This window comes from Passer montanus, unplaced genomic scaffold (genome assembly GCF_014805655.1).
Source record: "Passer montanus isolate IOZ18808 unplaced genomic scaffold, ASM1480565v1 scaffold7, whole genome shotgun sequence".
NCBI classification, from domain to species: domain Eukaryota; kingdom Metazoa; phylum Chordata; class Aves; order Passeriformes; family Passeridae; genus Passer; species Passer montanus.
Window position 1 is genome coordinate 15,007,463 of NW_024372147.1, and position 20,814 is coordinate 15,028,276.

At 40.4% G+C, this 20,814-nt stretch overlaps 1 protein-coding gene across 7 annotated transcripts in view; it reads left to right on the forward strand.

Moving 5' to 3' along the window:
- ARHGEF28 (Rho guanine nucleotide exchange factor 28) overlaps nt 1-16,291 on the forward strand; it is an 86,590-nt gene extending 70,299 nt beyond the window's left edge. For all 7 annotated transcript variants that reach the window (XM_039729870.1, XM_039729871.1, XM_039729869.1 and 4 more), the window contains one exon: nt 15,164-16,291. In XM_039729870.1, the coding sequence (XP_039585804.1) occupies nt 15,164-15,321 (158 nt within the window). In that variant the 3' untranslated portion in view covers nt 15,322-16,291. The remainder of the gene's footprint in view (nt 1-15,163) is intronic.
- Nucleotides 16,292-20,814: the final 4,523 nt, after the last annotated feature.

Sequence of the window (20,814 nt, forward strand, 5' to 3'; positions counted from 1 at the left end):
GCTTGCACTGGCAAACATACAGATAGAAACTAACCAGGATACTTTTCTGTTGAGCCCACATGAGAGCATCTTTTTTAATTAAACTGGCTTGTACCAGTTAAATTGCACTGATTCTAAGATAAGCTGCTGGAGCGTCAGTGTCTCAAGACACAATGGACCAGTTTTGTGTTCTGCTGCTGTCAGTGCACACTGTGTAGACATCATTATCTTGCCCTTGGTAACAGGGCACCAAGGCAGTCCCAGAACTCTTGGGGACAAGCTCTGGCTCCAGAGCCCACCCAAGAGGCCAGAGTAAGTCTCTCCGACCAAGTTGTGTAGGCAAAATGTGCAGTTACTGCCTGGGTGGTGCCATAAGACACCTTATGCAAAGAAGTGAAACAAATCCTTGCAGCATTCTGATGGTTCAGATGATGTTGTGAACCCTACCACTGCATTGCTGGAGCAGGCACGGCTGGAAGCCTCCCCCCAGAGAAATGTGACATCACATTCCATGGTTGCATTTGTGATTGAGAAGGTGACAAGAATTTTATGCTCTGATAATGCAGTGCATGAGTCTGCATGATTCAGACTTGCTTCTGTCAGGACCACTGTTCAGAGAAGGACTGGGGAATGAGAAGAGTGCTGAATTTCCCCAAGGGCCTCTGCACATGGAAATTATGCAAATCACTTGTTCCTAAGCAATGTCAATCAAATAGAACAATACAAACATTTCATACTAGGAAACTGATTTTCTTTTTCTTGAGTATTTTGCTCATGTTTTCTAGCCCAGAGAGTTTAGCAGAGTTTCAGAAAATCTCCATTCTTTGCCTCTGCTTTCTGACATCTCTGCAGGATATAGTCAGTTCCTATCACTTTGAAGGAAAACCAACTTAAATACAGTGAGGGAAAGAACTTAAAAGTTAGCTGAAATCTTCAATGTTTTCATGTGGATGAATGTTTCATGGTATTTTCATGCATTTCCATGCATTTTCCAGCTAGCTTTGTGTATAAGGTCTCATAATAAGCTTTAAAAACACATTCTTAAATAACTGGTCAACATAGAACTAAGAAACAAATGCTGAGTATAGTTTACTGCATATGTGCCACATACATACATAGCCAGATCTAACATATAGTTAAAGTTTTGTGTGTACAGAAAATAAATCTCTTGTGTTTGATTAACCTTCACAGAATTTTAGGCATTTTGTAAGAAGTCTGCCCTGTCAAAAAAACCCGCTTAAATTATTTAAAGAGAAGCACCATCTAAACTCGTTTCCAAGGAGTTAATCGCACTGCATTCTACCATATGTTAAATACTATTCAATTAAGCTTCATATATATACAGAAATGGAAACAGCTACATTACTGTAGTGCATAATTTTCCATTCATATTTCTTAAGGTAAGACATAGGTCTCTTCCCATAACTAACATCATGATTATATATCATTGTTCTATGTGTATGGGAGGGAACTTCAGTAAAGACCTTCAGGCAAGTTCCCACTGAACTGAAACTGGCATAAGTAACCTCGCTAGAAAAGGTGTGTCAGTCAACAGGAGGAAAATATGATTGAAAGAAAAATGTGTTAATGCTTTACAGTAATGGTTATGAAATTAACTGCATGAAAGAAGCAAGTACTTTGGCTAATTAGGAAGGAGGGGAAGTATAGGTTTTGTGTCAGACTAGACTGAGAATTGAATAAATTAGTCTTGCATTTAATTGACATGTCAAGTTAACTAGCCTGAGGATTTACCTATGGATTCATCTCTTTGATTTCAGGAATCAGTGCAGTTTTAATTCTTTTAAGCTTTGAAGTGAACAGCATTGTTTGTTGCTGCTACCTTAACTTCATTTATTCAGACATTGTAGCTGTAGAAATAGAATCGAAAAGTGATTGATCTGGAAAACTGCTGAAACATGAATGTGGGAAGGTTTTATCTCATACATTTAGTATGAAAGTTAAAAACATAGTTTAAATCTTTGTAGGGAATATGGGAAAACCTGTGATTTTCATAAACAGCCAAATGCAAACCCAAGGAGCAAAAAGAGGTCTCTATTTCACTAATGTAATTTAAATATTTTTTAAAGGAGAGAAATTTGTACATATATGAATATAAGCAAATTAGATAGTTTGATTTTGGAAAAATAATTTATTTATAGTGGCTTTCATCAAAGTAAGTAGTTTCTAGAAATGTAGAATATTTAATTTGTAACAGAAAAAACCAAAGATTCCAGAAACAATGTGTAGTATCCTATAACTCCATATAGTTGATATGAAATTTCCTTCCTGTTCCCTCAGGCAGATTATCCTAATGGTGATTACTCTGTTTAACCTGTTCTTAAAACTGTATATCAGATTAATTTGCTTTGGTTTCCCATTGTTAGTTTAGATGGCATTTAGAACAGTCCATTTTTTGTCTGTGCTGGTTTCAGCTGGGGTAAGAGTGAATTTTCTTCTCAGTGGCTGGCATGGGGCTGTGTTTTGGGTTTGTGCTGATCACAGAGTTGGTAACACAGAGATGTTTTTGTTATTGCTGGGCAGGGCTTGCACAGAGCCAAGGCCTTTTCTGCTTTTGGTACAGCCACAGTGGGGAGGGGACTGGGGGTGCTTGGCAGGCTGGGAGGAGACACAGCCAGGACAGTGACCCAAACTGACCAGAGGGATATTCCAGACCATGTGGCACCAAATTCAGTGCATAAAGTGGGGGAAAGAAGCAGGAAAGGGGAACATTTGTGGTCATGTCATTTGTCTTCCCAAGTAAGCATTTCGCATGATGGGGCCTGGCTCCTCCTGGAGATGGCTGAACACCTGCCAGCACATGGGAAGCACTGAATTAACTCCTTGGTTTGTTTTGCTTGTGTGCACAGCCTTTGCTTTCCCTATTAAACTGTCTTTTTCTTAGCCCATCAGTTATCCTGCTTTTACTCTTCTGATTCTCTCCCCAGTTCTTTTGGTAAGAGAGGGGCGTGTGGGGTTTGGTTTCTGGCTGGGGTTAAATCACCACTCAGGCTACCTTAGCTAACCTAAGTTGTGGCCTAATGACATTGCATAAAAGTATCTGCTCTGTGTTTGCATCAGGGAAGTTGATAACAATAGGCCTGGCTCTTTTATCATATTTGTGTTAAGGTGAATTTGTTGCAGTCAGGAGAGATATACAATGTAAAGCTGATGCAAGTGTGATGAAAATAGGTGAAATATACTTTGCACTACACTGTTAAGAAGCCATCTGAGGTGGTACAGTCTCTTTGTCCATGCTTCCAACTCAACACTGGATTTTGGAAAGAAGCAAATCCCAGTAACTCAGGGCCTTATTCAGATAGCATAGCTGCTGCTGCCAGTGCTGGAGCTGGCCAATGGGATACCATGATGAGGACTTAGTTGAGTAAGATTACTTTCACCACTTGGAACTTGGTAAATAATGATTAGCAACACCCCCAAAAAAGTCACCACAGTTCTGCATATGAAATCATTGTGAGTTAATTTTTATATTGCTGTTGCTGAAAGAACTCCGAGTACATCTCATTTTTCTAAGCTGGAATGTAACTGTGTCCCATACAACATACCCTTCAAAACAGCATCCTTTGGAGTCAGTGACAGGCCAGCCCCTTACCACCTGCAGAATTGCATGTGAAGACATGTTTCAACCTATTTTTTTTCTGATATGTATAATAATATTTTTAATAGTGCAATTTTTTTTTTCACTGTCCCATAGTGACCAAATTCTTTCTGATTTTCTTTCACGTAGAAAGGGGGAAAGAGGGAAATTTTTAAGAAGTAGAAGATGATATGACCCATGGAGCTCCCAGTTTGTCAGGGAGCCTCCTGAGCAGGTGTGATATTTTGAGCTACTTTAAATTTTTTTGTCTTTTTTAATTGAGTAGATGCCACATTGAGAACAATTCTAAATTGATTTTTCTGTGTTCAACATATCCCTAATAAGTGTGAATGGCTACACAGGTGAGCACAGGACTCATTCAGTGCTCAATGTAAGTTATAATGAGAATAAAATTAAATGGAAATATATAAGAATACAAAGTTGAGGAACATCAGCACCAGTATCTTCCAAGTTCAAAATCTCATTGATTTATTAGAACAATTAAGCTGTTACTTTTGACTCTGCAACAGATAACAGCAAATTTGCCTCTTTTCCATAGCACAAAACACTGGTTTTCATGCTCTGCTGGAAGATTTCCTTGTTTCTGAGATACTTGGAGGAAATGAATCAGAGAGGAAGTATTTCTTTTTCCTCTTGGGAATAATGGTGCCATTTGTTTAAAGCAAATGGCAAAAGGGATTAAATCACATGGTAGTGTGATACCAACGTGAAAAATATGTCATTATATGTCACGTGCAATTAGTATAATTGCACTTGCTTCTTTTCAATTCTGTAGCAGTCAGATTTTGTTGTTCTGTTACTGATTTTCTCATTTCAAAAGACTTTTCTCATTTCTGAAAATAACCACAGTAGATGTGGCACTATAACATAACCCTTTAATTAAGGCAGCTAATGATATTCTGGTTTTATTTTGTACATTAATGTAAGTAATAGTTATCCCGTGTAATGCTTGTCTGATTTTATTCTTTCTATTATCTTTTCCGTTACAGTTCATTCATTTGTGAAGGGAAGTTTAAAATAGTGCACATCTTTAAGGTTATGAATGGAGTAAAAAAGATTGCCTGAACCTGTCTTTTGAGGCGCCACTGGTGTTGGTGTAAATCTACACACCATATTCAGGCTTTCATTAACTGCAGACTTACTAAACAGCAACAGGAATATGGCTGAATCTTTCTCATTTTTCTCATACTTTATGGTTTCACAAACTTCAGTGTGGTTTGTGGAGTCCGTGGAATTAGTGGTGTCAATGAAATTGGAATTTTGTGGATGATCCCCCTAATATGCAGATTTATTCTTTACATAGATTGTGTTTTTTTTCCAGTAGGTAGATGTTTCAGTGAAGTAGAGGGATGAAAGGAGAACATATTAAAGGAGAAAATAATGGGCAGAGGGTTTTTAGCTAGACAACCGGTTTATAGTGAGCTGGATCCTGAGCTCCAGCTCAGGGATGTGCAGAGGTGTGACTTGGATAGCAAGTCTGCAGGGAAAGAGATGATCTTTCAGGAGAAGGGCCGCAAAACAACAGTGTTGCTGGTTGTTCGATGTTAAGAAGATTCCTTGGGAGGTCTTTGTTTTCCTTGGAAAAAGCTCTCTGTGGGTGGAGACCTGGCTGCTGTGCCCTGCTTTAGTACATTAAGATATTTTGTATGTATTTTGTAATGAAGTTAGAGCCTGAAATAGATGCACTAATGTAAATAAATAATTCATTCTAATAGCTGAAAGAAGCTGTTTATGGATGATCAAATTTTGCAAGATACTGAGTATGCAAACACACCCTGTAAAACCATGTAGCTGAATCACCAAGTGTATCTGTCTGGCTTATTTTGAAAAGTACAATCTCATTTTAATTATTTAGTATAATACTTTACATATTCCAAGAAATGGCCTGTAGCATGTTGTACAAAAATAATGAAGTGTTAGTAATACGAAACCTCCTCAGCGTCATCTGCTGTTAAATATTTATTAAGACACTGGGGAAGATTGTCTGTCTTGTGCTGGTGTTCATCACAGGAGCACCCAACTGCCTTCCAATAAATTTCATTGGCTGTCACCAAACTGGTAGAGGAGATTTCATGGAGTATATTGTTCCCCTTTGCCAGATGCTGTAGGAAACTTCTTTTGGGTGTAAATTTTTAATGGGGAAGTAGAGAGGAGGAGCCTTGGTGCTGGTATGGAAGTTGCTTATAGTTTAATCAAATAGGAAGATTTCCAGGAGTCACCTACTGAGATTCCTTGACTATTCCTTGGAAGTTTGATCTAGAACTGGGACATAAATGATAAAAAATAGATATTATTTTTCTGTATTTGTTTAGGGTTTGTTGTAGAAGAATCAAACCCATGTAGTTTAAAAGGCATTAAATATATTCCATTATAAAGAATATATGAGGGGCAGGGAAAGCAGGCAAGGGTGATTTTTTTCCCCTCTTTATTAATAGAAATTGAAAATAAAATGATAATTGTTGCTGATAGAAAAACTGCAGGGAAGCTGTCTTCTGGGCAGAGCAATTGAAGCACAGTGCCACTGGGGAGGAGATGAAGGTCTAAGGAAGGCTCCTGCATTAAACACAGGCTGAAGTGAAAATAAATACAGGCAGGTGTTTCAAAACCTGTAGTAAAGGCGAGGTAAAAGGAGGAGGTGATGAATTCGGGCTTAAGGGTATGACCAGTGTTACTCTTACAAGGGAGAAGTGGGAGCAGAAGTGAGGACAGTGGATCCAAGTGCTCTCCATGCACTCAAGGGGTGGACACACATGCTTATATGATAATTGTGGGGTTTTATGGCTTTGATGTACAATTTTTACCTCTTATGCAGACTGTTTTCACAGCAGTTACATGTTCACAGAGGTTTTAGCAAACAGTTAAAAAGGGTATTCATTTAAAAATATTCAATCACTCTGAAAATTCTATGCTTACAATGCAAAATATGGGGAATGTACAACTTTTCCAGTTTTTTCTTGATTTTTTTCAAGGACTACAAGAAGAAAACATGAGCACATCTACTTCCTGCCAAAAAGGAATAAAAATGGCTGTGCTAATACTCAATATGCAATAAAAAAATAGTGACTATTTCCCTCAGTTTTGACCTTGGGAGAGAACAAGTATTTCTGTGACTATAGATAAGAGGCTTCTCTCAGATGCTCACACATGTAGTCGTGCTTGTATTTTTTCCTGTATTAATCAACAACAGCAGCTTCTATTAAAGGGTAAGATTAGCATGTAATTGATTTGAAACAGGTGCTTTGCCTGATTTTTTTCTTCTGCAGCAATTCTATATATTGACTTAGTGCTCTTCTGCTGGTCTCTTTGAGTTTTGATCGTGTCAGCTTTTATGAGTAAGAAGTGGTGGATCTGGTCTGTTGTTGGGAAATTACCCTATAAAACCAAAGTGCTTAGGAGGAGACTTGAGTGTTTTATAAATTACCTCACTCTTTTAGCTTTTGTAACAGAGCTGTGCCCTTCTGCTACTCAAGAAAATGTTTGCCAAAGTCCAGAGCACACTTCTTTATGTTGCACCTGAAAGAGTGACCAAACGCTGGGGACTAAATTGCTTTTTTGCCGAGGTCTTTGATTTTATGTTTATTTGAAAGTCGAAAAAAACCCCAACAAAACAACCCGCAACCAAAGAGCGTCCATAAAATATGAGGCAGAGTTAATCAACACTCTAACATCTGTCTGTGGTAACAGCTCAGAAGAGGAGTTTTGATGTGTAAATGTCCCCTTTTGTTTCAAAGGGAATGACTTCATGTTCCAGAGACTGCTTTTTCGGGGTTAATGCTAGCTGTTTCTCTTTATTCAGGAGGGAAGGAGATAAAGCCTCACTGCAGTGTTTTGTCTTCAGGGTGCAAATTGGGACAGTGGGTGAGGGAAGTGTGGGGGTGTGCTGGCAGGCAGCAAAAAGGGGAGCTGGTTCGTTGTCCCTCGAGTCCTTGGTAGTGCTGTCTGTGTCTGTAACTTCATGGCGTTTCTGTTTCTTCACTAAACATTCCAAGCAGGAGCGTTCCCTACCGATGGCAGCTTGTTTTGACTTCGGCCGGCCGGCCAAACGACTTAAGCAGATGATAGGCTGGGAGGAAATGGTCGCTGAGTGTACACCCACACGGGACATCTGAAGAAGGAGGCGGCGGGGGTTTCAGAGCTCCCCCAGCACGCTGTCGGAGGGCAGGCGAGCAGCCCTGCCCCGCAGGGATGCTCTGCGTGGGTGTGCTGCTGCTGCCCTGCGGCGGCGGCTGGCCATGCTCCTTATGATCCTCTGTAGGAAGAGTGTTCTTGGGGTTTTACGGTGCTTTCCTCTTGATCATTTGAGTGCAGCTGTGTTTAATGAGCTGGAAGAGAAGTAGGTCAATAAAACATGTGTTCGTTGTTAGCAGAATACCTGTTGGACCACGTGTTTGTCTGTAATTGACCAGCTAAAGCTTCAAAGCTTAGTACAAAGACAGTTTAATAGGGAATTCATACTTAAATAAATTAATAATAAGCAGAAGCAGACAGCTGTCAGGCAGCCTGCCCTCGCAAGATGAGACTGTGGGTATTTAATGCACAGACAAATTGTGATTTTGAGTCAGACCTATTTTTAAGTCTCTCTTATTGATATGCATTAAAAAAACAGCATGCCAAAAATAGCTTAGAACCCATGTGCTTCAAAAACCAATACAACTGATAGCATAGCCGTGTAACTTGGTTAAATTTTTAATCAGCCTAATCAATTTTAATCAGCATGCTATGAATTTGATGTCACAGTGACACTATCAGTATTTGAGCTGGAGTTAGTTTTAAAACACTTTCTTTAGTAAACACCAGTGTTAGAAACAGTATGTTCACTGGCCCTTAATAAAAGAAAAATGACTGCATCATCACATTACTCCAAAACCTGGAGTATGAGTTGGAACTTTATGATAAATGCCATTTTGGTGGAATAAATATGTATTTTGTGCTTCTTGTGCCAAGAATTAGGTCCAAATTGTCTAGACGAACCTTCTCTGAAGACTTATGAGGCAAAATCTGAAAACGGACCTGCATTGTTTTACCTAAGCCAGCAACTACACCAAGAAATGAATAGAAACATGCAGAATAATGGCGATCTCAGTAATTTTACCATGATCAAAAATGCAGCATACACATGTAGAGTAGAGTTGTGCTGCAGACCTTATTCATCATAGACTTTGAATTCTCTCTGTTCTCTGTCTTGTAACAAAAAATGCACCAAAAGCTGCTAAGACTAATTAATGTAGGATATCTTCTGAAATAATTCCTCTTCTGCTTTTTGTGTAAAAGTCTTGCTCATGAAGGTGCTTGTTTGCTTAAGAAATACAGCAGCTAGTTTTTCACAGGGTTGGGCTGGTCAAAAGTAAATAACAGCATTACAATTCCCAGACCAATTTTCTTGCCTTATTCAGTCAGCTGGAAAATGGATTAGGCTCCTCTTTCCTTGGTAGCTTTAGGGTCAAAATATTTTTTCCCAGTGTTTTTTGAGGCCCAAGACTAAATTCAGTTCCTACTGTGAAATCAGCTTTATTGAGTTGTGAAGGGCCTGGTTTGTTGATGGGATGTGGGATCTCAACTGCCAGTGAAACTGCTGGGAGTTGTCCTCAAATCATCGAGGCTAACACGAAACTTTTCTATAGCAAGTGTTCTTCAGTAGCAGCAGTATCCTGGTTGTTCCAGGGTAAAGCCCTGGCGTTCCAGGTACTGCGCATACACTGCATAGTGTTCCCTTTCTTCCACCAACTTTAAACAACTGAACTTGCAGTGTGGAAAATCCATTGCAATTTGGGAAAGTCTTAGTAGGCATTAAAAAAAGCAGTCAAAATTGGTCATGGTGAGGAAAGGGAGAGAAAGGCTGAGGTGCTTGGAGTTCCCGGGGGAATTGGCTGTCTGTTGCTAATGAATCTGCATGGAAACCCCTGGGAGCATCATTAGAGACAAAGAGCTGCTGTGGGATTTGCCAGTGGGTTTTTCAGTGGATCCCATGGGAGTTAGGCTGCCATTTGCTGTTGAACTGTGGTGGCAAATGAGAGCCTGTTGTTACCCTTGAATTCCTTTGAATATCCCAGACCCGGTAGACTTAGCACTGGTTGTTAGGTGTCTGCTTTTGCTTTGCATTATGCATGAGTGCCAGTGTGGGGATTAAATAGAGCAGCTCTGCCATTTCAAATAGCTGTGGTCTGAAGCTGATGTGTCAGCTGTCAGTCCAAATGAACTTGGTACCAGTTGTTATAAATACATGTAAAACCGAAACCTAACTCGATTTATTATTTCAGAAGGTTAGTACTTTTGCGTCTCTTCAACGTATTTGTTGCTAAAAGTGGCATATATCACACTTCATTTAATGCAGTTTTATTATGCAATTTTATTTTGTAAAGAGGGTCAATGTGACAAATCTCGGAGAGTCACAGCAAGGTAATTGTCTGCAAAATCCATGTGGTGTGTTCTTTCTACCCTCCTCGCCACTTTTTTTTTCCCCCCCACTTTTCTGTTCCCTCCCCTCCCCCCTTTTTTTTTCCCCACTAAAAAAGTATCCAGCCTGGCCTGACCTCAAACCTAACCCAGCTTTGAGGGGGAGTTTGAATCCGAGGTCTTCTGAGATCCCTTCCAATTTGAATTATCCTGTGATACTGTGAAAGCAGGGTCAGAGCTGAAGGAGGAACACTAAAGGCTTTCTGTTCAAAACACAGAGACTTGAGAGGTGTTTTTTGTTTGGAGTGTTTCTTAGTGCCCTGGTTCTCCTGTCCTTTCCACAATCTTCACTGTGTGCAGTCTAGCCTTAACATCAAGTGCTCTGATCCTGGGAGAGAGAGAGGAGGGGTGAAGGGGGCGAAGGAGAAAATCTGTGGCATTTATTTGATGTGGAAGTGCTTACATCCTATGACAACAGACAGGAGGTGAGAATCAGTGTGACTAATGAGTTGTTTACTTGGCTTTTGTATCCCCTGCCCCCCCAGGTACACGGGCTGTGTTTGTTTTTTACACTATTGATTTCAGATTCCTGCAAATACCATTCCTTTGTCCTTCACCTTGTCAGCAGTTTGTGAGATACTACTAATCCTCTCTCTTAATGCTGTGGAAAAGATAAGGTAGTTAAGATGCAGAATGCTACCTGTTTTTTCTTTCCTTTCCTGTAAAACAGTACCATGTTTTCAGTCAGGAGCTGTCGTTTATCAGAGTTTGGACCCAGACACTGTTTGGAAAACTGAGGTCCCCTTATAAACTCCTTTGAGAACTGATCCCACATACAACAGGCCTGCCGTCTGCCATTGTTTTCATATTGAGGTGGTCTAAAAAAGTATGGAAAGAGTGCCTCTCCGCAGTTTCCTGATGCTTGTCCTCATGGTACCAGGCCTAAACCAAGGAAAATGGGGGAAAAAAACCTGCATTTGTTTTTTAGTGTTGAATTTGAGAGTGTCTGTGTGAATGAGACAATTTGTGATTGGATTGTTAGAAACAGCCTTTAACTCCTTTTGCAAAAATTAGTGGGGAAGGCTGCTGGGAATGCCTGGGGTTTCTTTATTCAATGAAATGGTCTTAGCTGAGATTAAAAGGAGTAAAAGCTGTACTTTAGGAGTATTTAATACTGAGGTATGGCACAGGCTACAAGTCCCAAAAAGGCTGAAGTGCTGTCACAGATCACCTAATATTTGGTCACCAACCTCAAGCACACCCTTTTTTGCCTTTTGACCAGCCCAACTTTGAAAGAGTGGATTTCTCTGGTCTGCTGTTCACTTTAACCTGGGTTATCCGTGATGCAGCTGTGGATCTGGCTTGTTCTTAAGAAAAGACTTACTTGAAATATTGCAGAAGAAATATATTTTATGTAAGTGAGAAACAGGTAAAGGGGGTTTCAGTTTGCACAGAAATTCTGGTGACCACGGTACAGAGAGATGCTCACAGCTCTTGCCTGGTGCAAAAGTGGGAGGGAGCAGAAAGCTGTGTCAAGAGTAGACTGTGGAAGGATCTGAGCTACAGCTCATTTTTGTTAAAGCTTTGGAAATAGTCAGGGAGTATTTTCTGCATTTATCTTGTGATGAAAGAAAAACAGTGTAAATGAGCAAGTGGATGGCTATGGCCAGGCAGAGCCCTTTTGTTTGTCCTCTCTGTGAGGGCTGGGAGCACGGCAGCAGGCAGAGCCCAGCCGGGCAGCAAGGCTGTGGGCAGGGGCTGTGCCCCAGCTTTTTCTGGGTGCTGGTGATGTGGGTGCTGGTCTGGTGGGCGCGCTGTTGAGCCAAACACAGCCTGCCGGAGAGAGCTGTAGCTTGGAGGAGAGCAGAAAAAAGGGTAAGTAAATGCTGAATTGAAACAAAGGGGATAACACAGCACTCATTTTATGGCTGATTTTGACAGGTGAATTACAATCACATTGAAGGAAGCTCATAAAAGCCCAATGGTCTGTATTTGCTTGACTCATGATCCACAGTGAATTCTGATGTTTGCCTCAGTGCAGCAGAGACTGGGCCTGGAGAGAGACTGGGGAGTTCCCATGGGTTTCCCAGCTGCTAGGGGATCATGGGAGAGAGAGCTTCTTGGGTGTCACTTTCTGACAGCCCCTTTGTCTTGCTGTCTGCACAAATAATCAGTTTGTTTTCCTTTTTTATTTTTATTAAACATCCTCAGCTCTCAGAGTTCCTTAGTAGACATCAGCTGATGTTTTCAAGTCTGGTTTCATAAGTTTCCTCCTTGTTTTGGGAAAGCATTTCAAGAAGAAGATTTCTCCTACCTTTCTCCTGCTTGGTGATGAGGGCAACTCAGTTTCCCCATGCTATGGAGAGCTCAGGGGAGGCTGAGCTGCTGTTGGCTGCTGTTACTGTTCTGCATTACAACAACCAAGGCTGACTGGCAGTTCAGTCCACTTTTCTCAGTCTCCCTTCACCTGAAACTGTTGTTACCATTTCTAGCACTTCTTCCACACTTCACATGCATCCACCCTCGGGGCACATCATGCTGCTGCCCGTGATACCAGCTGGTCTGCTGGCTCAGCTGCTTCCAGCATGGCACTGGGCAGAGCGACAGCAGCCACCCTCCCTGATGGCAGGCTGCGTGTGCTGGCCTTGGGGACACATTGTGCTTTTATTAGGCAGAGTCTGTGTTGAGTGCCACCTGAAGTGCATCCAAAACCAGCCCCTTCCCTCCTCAGTTAGATTAAGCACAGCCTTTCCAGCCTGAAGCCACTTGGCGCCCCAGCAGCAGCTGTGCTCTTACCTCCTGGGTGCTCTCCTGCTGTTCAGGTTTCCCAGATGCAATATATTTAGGAAAAAATAAATAAAAAAGAAGCTGAACTAGTGATAAATCATTTATTTTGATAGTGACAGGATCTGATTTGTTTTTCCAGAATGCTGAAGAGTTTCCACTGCTCAGCTGTGCTGCTTGTAGTTGTAACAGTTAATGAGAAATGGTTTGGAAACAGCTACTGTTTTAATTGCTGAAGCAATTACTGTTTAGTTTTGATGGTGAAAAATAATTGCATGTAAGGTGTTTCTTTTCTGTGTATTTTCAAATTTGTAATTAGGCTTCTCAAATTATGTACTTCTTAAACTTTGGAAACAGATCTTTCAAATAAGTGTTTACTCCCTGGTATTCTTATGTACTTAACTTGGGTAATGTGAATAGACTCACAGGACTTAAAAGAAATACTAATGTAGGTAAAATTACATGAAAATGTAAGTGTTTAGAAATTGAGGAGCTTCTGCTAGTAGGGCTCTTTTTAAAAAATAAACATACCAAATGCATCCAGTTTTCATGAAGATGGGCAGACATATTTTTGCTTTCTCCTGTGGGCTGCAAATTGCAATCTTTTTCTAATATAACCATCAAAAAGAAATAAGTGCAGACATCATCTTCAAAAAATCAGGCCTTTTTGACTAAGTTAGGGAGTCAAGACTTTCTGTGTTATATATTGCAAATAACTCACAATCAAGACTTTTTCTGGATTTTCATCAAGACTGAAACTTAATCCAGTATAAAACAGTGAAAGAAAGACAATGGAAACTAATTTTTGTAACGTTCTGTGTCATCCCACTAAGCTCATGTATAAATACCTTGCTCCTGCCATTGACTCTGCATACTTGGGAGCAAGAATAAGATGCATGTGGTTTGTGCTGGATGCTGCAGCCCCAAAGCCTGTTTGCTCCCCCCAGCTGTGAGAGTATCAAAGAGGAGAAGATGCTGAAGGCAGCGGCTGTGATATGATGTGTTCCCACATGCCCACTGTATAATCATCCCACACTGCTCCACACACCCATGCCAGGGAGCAGCCAGAGAGCCTAGGCTTTTCAGGGTGCCAGGAAGCTTGTTTTACCTTGAGCTCCTGCCTCAGTGAACAAGACTGATGAAAGTCACATATATTTGGGGAATGCCAAATGTGGGCATGTCCCATTATGAATTGCCACCAGTTAAGTGACATGGTGTGTAAAAACGCAAATAGATCCTTCATAGCAGATTTCCATTGCACATACACGTGAGAAGTAGGGACCAGAGCACGCGTGAAATGTCTCTTCAGCTCTGCATGAGTGATCAAGGCTCAAAGAACCCCAGTTCTTGGTTTGCATCCTTCTGGCATTACCATGCTCTACAAGGGGTTCAAAGCTGCCTTTCTTTCTACAGAGTCCTTTTCTGAGAGGGAAGAATGAAAATTTAAACCTCCTGATGTAATAGAAGAGTTGGTCAGGCTAAGATTACGGTGAAAAGTATTGCAGCATATCCATAGATATTTTTATCGGATATTTTTCATTGCTGTGCGTGAGGATATACGTTCTTTGTTACGCAGCTTGTTTTTATAGTAAGATTGCTTTGAAGAAATACAGATGTAGGAAAGCTAACTACTGAGATGCAGGTCCTGAGGGCCCAAACTGCTACAAAATGCTGACTAGGGATAAAACCCAAGTGTAGTTGTGTTGTTTTGGTTTATAAAGCTATCATCATAGCAGTGTTCGTTGTGGAATGCTGGAAAACAAGTACCTGATTCTCTGCATTTGTGGGAGAAAATTTGAAAGATAACAAGATCCTTGTGAAATCATGTTCTAGTGTTTGGATGCAAGTGTTTCTCTCCATGTCACACCAAAAAGATCAAGACAGAACAGAGTAGGTAGTTTGTGCCAATAAACACAGGTAGACTTGGTAGAAAAAGCTGAATGCAAATGCCAGCCATGTAGACTTTTAACTTTGCTCACTTAATTCTTTTGCATCCATAAAAGGAAGGCTTACAAATAAAATTCTGTGTAATGATGAAAACTATATTAATCTTACAACTGTATTATTACTAACAAAGGTGCTGATTATATACTGTATGTTTCCCTCCTTCTAGCTCAATTCTAACCTTGCTTATGTCTTTCCATTATTGTGTGTCTGTTTAGTAAAGTATGGCTACGCATTTATAATTATTATTATTGCTTGAATAGATTTCACTAACTTTGGGTAAGGTACATCTCACCAGGCTGTAGTACAATTTTTTCTAGAGTACTGCTTTCCTTTCCAGACAGATGCAGCAAACTAGAAAATGATGCTAATGAAAAAGTCAGAATTTGACCTTTTTGATGACATGGGAATGGCAGAAAAATGCATTGTCCTTCTCTTGTGTTACAGATCTGAACACATCACACACCCAAGGTTCCGAGACAAATGTTCCAAACCAAGGATCCATCCAGTCACAGGTAGATGAACTGCTGCTGGACAACCAGACTGAGAGCCTGCAGGATGCAGAAAGTGGAGCCAGAGTAGAGGAAAAGATTGTTTACCTCTGATAACTTGTTTCCTAATCTCAGTAGCACTTTGGAAAGATAACTGTGTTTGCTTTTCTAAATTTCTGTAGTCATTCTCTGTATGACTATCTGGCTTTAAGGGTAGTATTTAATAGTAAATGCAAAATTTTCCCCTTGATAAATATAGCAAGTAAGTTATTTTGAAGCCTTTGTTGTATAATCTTTCATTTATGGCATGATTTCAAATGCTTTGCAAGAAGCAATGAGTAGCAGGGGAGACATAACATTTTGAAATTGTAGAGGTGCCACCAAGGACTATGAAAGCTAGTGTTGATTTTTGCAAGTCCTCTTCTTACAAGGATGAGCTAAGAGAGATGGGTCTGCTACTTGAGATTCCAGAGTGTGTATCAGTACAGCTGTGATATAACATGAGAAGACAGCAATGTAACAATGATGGCTCGAGTTTTTGCTGAAATGTGCTATATACCCTTAGCTGTTGGGTCATTTTCCTTATCTTCTAGCTCAGGAACTGCTCAGAAGGGGATATTTTTTTATGTCTGAGCATAATTGCAAATTTGTGTTTTTTCATGTCCCAAAGCTTATTAACCTTTTGATACTACTGCCAATTTCTGTGCCGAGATGCACTAAATCAGTTATTGTATTATAACTGTTCCTCATTTCAGTAAGTGTCCTTACACATTAAAATTTACCAGATGAAACCATCTCACTGGTCAAAAGAAAAGCAAGGGGATAAATGGTAGGCTTCAGTTAACTGAACTCTTCTGAAACTCCACTGCTTTCCTGTGTAGAAATCAGATAGCTTTCTGCTTTCAGATTTATGGGATTCTCTGTGCTAGGCAGTAAGAAACCTGTTTTGTGCCTTTTTGTCTTTCTGAAAAATTTGTACACTTCTGTCAAACTAAATAAATGTTCTGTGCATTTCTACAAAACTATAATTTTGATTTGTTGTGAGATCCTCCAGAGAAATAAAAAAACAGGAAGAAAAAGTGTCCAGGCCTTGTTTGCACTGAGCTCTGTTGCAGATGTGTGTTGCTGATCCAACATAGCTAAAGCTGTGTATTTCAGCTGGCAAAACCAAGGATGTGCCTATCACCACTTAGCATGGCTGATGGCATTGGCAGAGGTGCAGCAGAAATGCAGCTGCTGAATGCTCCTGCCCAGCTGCCTCACATCTGCCCAGCTCCAGGAGCAGGATGGCTCCCGCCCATTTGACTGGGTCAGACCCAGGTGCCAGTGGTTTTCATTTTACCCTAAGCCCTGTGTTGTATGACATCTTTTGCAGGACAGAGTTTTAGATGTGTGCATTTGTCAGCAAGGGTTTCCTGACTGAGAAGGATTCTCTTCAAGGGACTGGGGTGCTTCAGGGAATACCTGAAAGCAGAGTTTTCTGAGCTGCATCTGACTGGACTCCAGAGTAGTTGTTCACTTGGTATCTTGGGCAAACACCTGGCATGATGAGCAGGACATGATTCTCAGCTGTATTAACTGATGTGCAAATGCCATCAGGAAAAGACTGGGCCTGCAGATGTGGTTTCCTGTGTCTACGTTCAGCTCTCAAGACGCCTGCTAACCTGACAGCACTTTAAAAATATGTCACTTTGTAAGAGGAAAAAAAACCGAAAACCAAGCTCTTTTAGAATTTCTAGAATTGTTTTATCTTCTTTACTTTTAATAATTAGATTAAAATGTGGATCCAACTCTCTTAAGGGCCCTGCAGTAGGGACAGAGAGTCAGCAATGAATTGCGATAGAAATAGAGAGTTAGCAATGAATTCAGGGTTGCCACTTGAACAGCTTTGTGGCAAATTTCTGAGTAACCAGACTAATTTCTTGGGATGCTGTATACCCCAGGATATGTGCCTTGCCCAGAGACCCATGGGAAATTGAGAAAAAATGAGCAGTTTTCTCCAGTTACTCTCTCTGCGTTTTATTATGCCTTGGCTGAAACATCTGGTATTGGTTACTGTCAAATCCAAACTGCTGGATGGATTGCTGCTGTCCCAGTTTGGTGTGGGAATTCCCACACAAGCATATTGCCACCGAGAGAGGAAGACATGATACTGCTTCTCTCATCAGTTTTAATTGAGGGGCTAGGAGCTGAAATGTGGCTGGCGCAGACTTCAGCTGTTCTGCAAATTCTTTAAGTCCCTTAAAATCAGGCAGCATCTTATTTTGCTCACCTGTGTTTACAGTAAAACTTCTGGCATTTCAGAAAGGCAAAGGCAGGAAACAGATGGCCTCTAGATTTAGGTATTTTAATTGTAGAAAATGTTTAAAGTATAGGCCAGTATGGTCTTGGCAGGTGCTCTTTATAACAAGATGTATTATGCACCCCTGAACTCCGTCCATTATTTAGGCATTTCTTAATACATAGCAGAATTTAAACACAGCCCCAGTGAGACTCAGCTATTTTAGCAGTCTGTGTTTTCAGTTATCACCAGGCATATATTAATGCTGGGTAGTCTTTTTTAATTGGAAAAATATATTAGAAATTCTCTTCACCTTTTTTATATTATTTTGAAGCTGGCTTACCTGCAAAGCCTGTTGTTTTTCACTCATCCCATATATTGTGTTTTCTTTTTGCTATGCTTCTTAAAGCATCTTGCCTCTGAAAACTCTGAATCTAATTTAATTATTCATTTCAGTGCTTAAATTAAGGGAACAATTGCACTACAAATATCCATGGCACCAGGATGAGGTTTGTTTGTTTTTTCTTAATTTAATTTTTTTCTCAATCTTCTAACAAAGAAGGCCTTTCTTTGCTGTAATGCCTTGACTTTTCCAGCATTTTCTCCCTAATGTTGTATGCTAGTAAAGTTGTCATATCAAGCAACTTTAAAAGACTTTTAAGAGAAACTTGCAATAAATCTTTTCTTCAGTAAGTCTACAGTAATGGTAGAGAAGAAATTAACGAAGAGCTTAAGCTTAGAGTGTGCTGGATCCAGACCCTTGGATTTGTGCATTCGGTCATTTGTAGAATGAGGCCAAAAGGGAGCAAATTCTTCACTTGTATGCTGTTTGAGTATTAAGGTAAACAGCACACTTAAATGCATTTTTAAAAGATTTTTCACAAAGGTCATAGATGTTATTTTTAAATTACTCAATTAAATACAGATTAGGCTATCAGCAAAACTCCCCAAGTTTGTTTACTGAAATGATTGAAAAAAAAAAACCGTGTTGATGTACCATGTAAGGAACACAAACCATTTTACTTGGAGAGGGCTGTTAGCAGCATTAATTTATATGTCACCCACTTAGTTCAAAAAAGTCAGTAAGATTTTTTGCTGCATCTTAATCAAGTAAGTGCCAATTTTGTAATGTGCCATATTGCTGCTAAAAACATTTTTGCAGTGTGATAGTGTTCATTCAAAGAAAAAGACATCGTGCTTTGGTAAATAACATGTGTAACTTGCTCAGGCTGTATTTTGAAAGCAATGGAGAGTTGCAGATGAGGCAGTTTTCCTTGTGCATTTGATGACAAAATGGGGAAATAGTGTGCCTATTGATGACTAATGGGGAATGGTGTTTGGATAACTTCTAATGAATGTTCTGTTTGACAAGAATTCCATCCCCAAATCCTTCCCCTCCAAAACCTTCACTGTGCCCAGTTTATACTACAGAAGTAGAAACAGCACAGGATGTCTGCTTTTACAGAATTGTGGACCTGCAGTTGATTTCTTCCATTTTTCCAAGGCAAATGGATACATTTGTTGTTTTCTCATCCCTAGTAAAGACTGGTATGTAGAAGCACTGCAAAAGTAGCTATGAGTATTCTTGATAATCTTAGTCATAAGGACAGCTACATGTTAACCTCCAAAAAGATTTTTCTGAACTGCTGCAAAATAGTGAGATAAGTCTGTGAGGATGGCCTGAATTCAATGGCTTGAATTTTGCATAAATGCTCCCTTTGGCAGGCTGATGTCAAAGAGTGTTTCATTTCTTCAGTATAAAGGAAAACCCTCAAAGGATATCCTTTGAGGCATTATTCTAAAGTAAGGCTGGCATTATTCTAAAGTGTTGGCATCAATCCAGCCCTTTGCTCTGAAAAAGTGCATCAGACAATAATCTACTAGACTTCTGTGAGGAGCTCATCAAAGGCTACACGAGGAGCTCATCAAAGGCTTCCACATTGTGGAAGAACTTGCAAGGGTGTGAAAAGATCCAGGTATCTCAGCTGGAAATGTCAGTGTTTTTCCCTGACATGCAGAGCAGAGCTGGAAGCAGCTCTATGCAGACTGGTAGTTGGCTCACAAATTCCCAGAGAGCTGTTTCTTATTCCATGGATCATCTCTGGTGAAGTTTCTTCCTCATCTCCTCACTCCATCTCAGGCCCAGATCAGGATGTTGCCACTTCTTACATGGAAAGGTTCTGCTAGAGGGAGGTCAGCAGCACCCACCAAATTCTGAGTTTGAGTCTTGAAATATCCTGGTTGGAGAAGAGGAGAAGAGAAAAGAAACACAGAAAAGTTGCTCTGGGTGTAGAAAAGGCAGGAAGAGTGTCCACACTAATTAGATGTCTCTAAGCTCCTTCATGGAACAAGCTTTTTTATTCAGAGAAAAAACCCTCGATTTATCACACTATTGATTCCAGTGCCAGAGAGAGCAGGTACCCTATATGTTCAAAAAGGACAGTGAAGCATGTAAGTTCAAATGAAGAATTTCTCCCGTGGAGGCTTAACAGACTCAAGGGAAATTTCTTATCAGATTTCTTTAAAACTGCCAAGCCATACTACAAGAGCTATGCAGAGGCATGAACCTTCCACTCATCCAGGTTACCACTGCTAATAACAAAGACTGACATGGGTAAAGAATTGTATGAACTGAAGACAGCTTGTGAAGATCAATGAGCCCTGGCCTTCCCATGCAAGTGAACAAACAGGATGTCTGCATTCCCTGTGTCTAGCTCATTGAAGATGCTTAGGCCAAGCTGTGAAGCCTCTTGTCCTCCTTTTAAGTAGTACAAAAAACGTGAGGAATTGGTGTTGCTCCTGATTAAAGTAAGTAATGTCTCATTTGAAATGAAAACTGTCCCCATTTCCTACATGCACACAGCTGTCCTAGCATTGTTGAACAAATGCTAAAAACAAGCCATTATAGGTCAATTCCAGATACAAAGCAGCCAAGTGGACAAAAACAACTTTATTAGCACTGACTGAGCATCTCCTGCTTTCAGTCAGTGAAGGCTAACTATCCTTATCCTCTGGGGTTTCTTTCCAGTTTTTAATTAAGGAGCAAGTTTTCACAGTGTCATACTCAAATTGTCAGTGAGAAGAAAAACATTAAGAGTGAAAGCTACAAGGATATTCCTCTGGATGCCCCTAAGAGAAATGCTGGATGCTGAGGGAAAGGTTCCAGCTCTGGGGTTTGTACATGGGTATCATCAGTTCAGTGGTCCTGGCAGCTTGGTAGTCAGGAAAACCTGGCTGTGGGACCAAGCCACTGAAGTGGTGACTGGTGTCACTGAAGCTGATGCCTGGGAGCATGGCTGCATGTTCAATCCTGCTGTGCCACATAG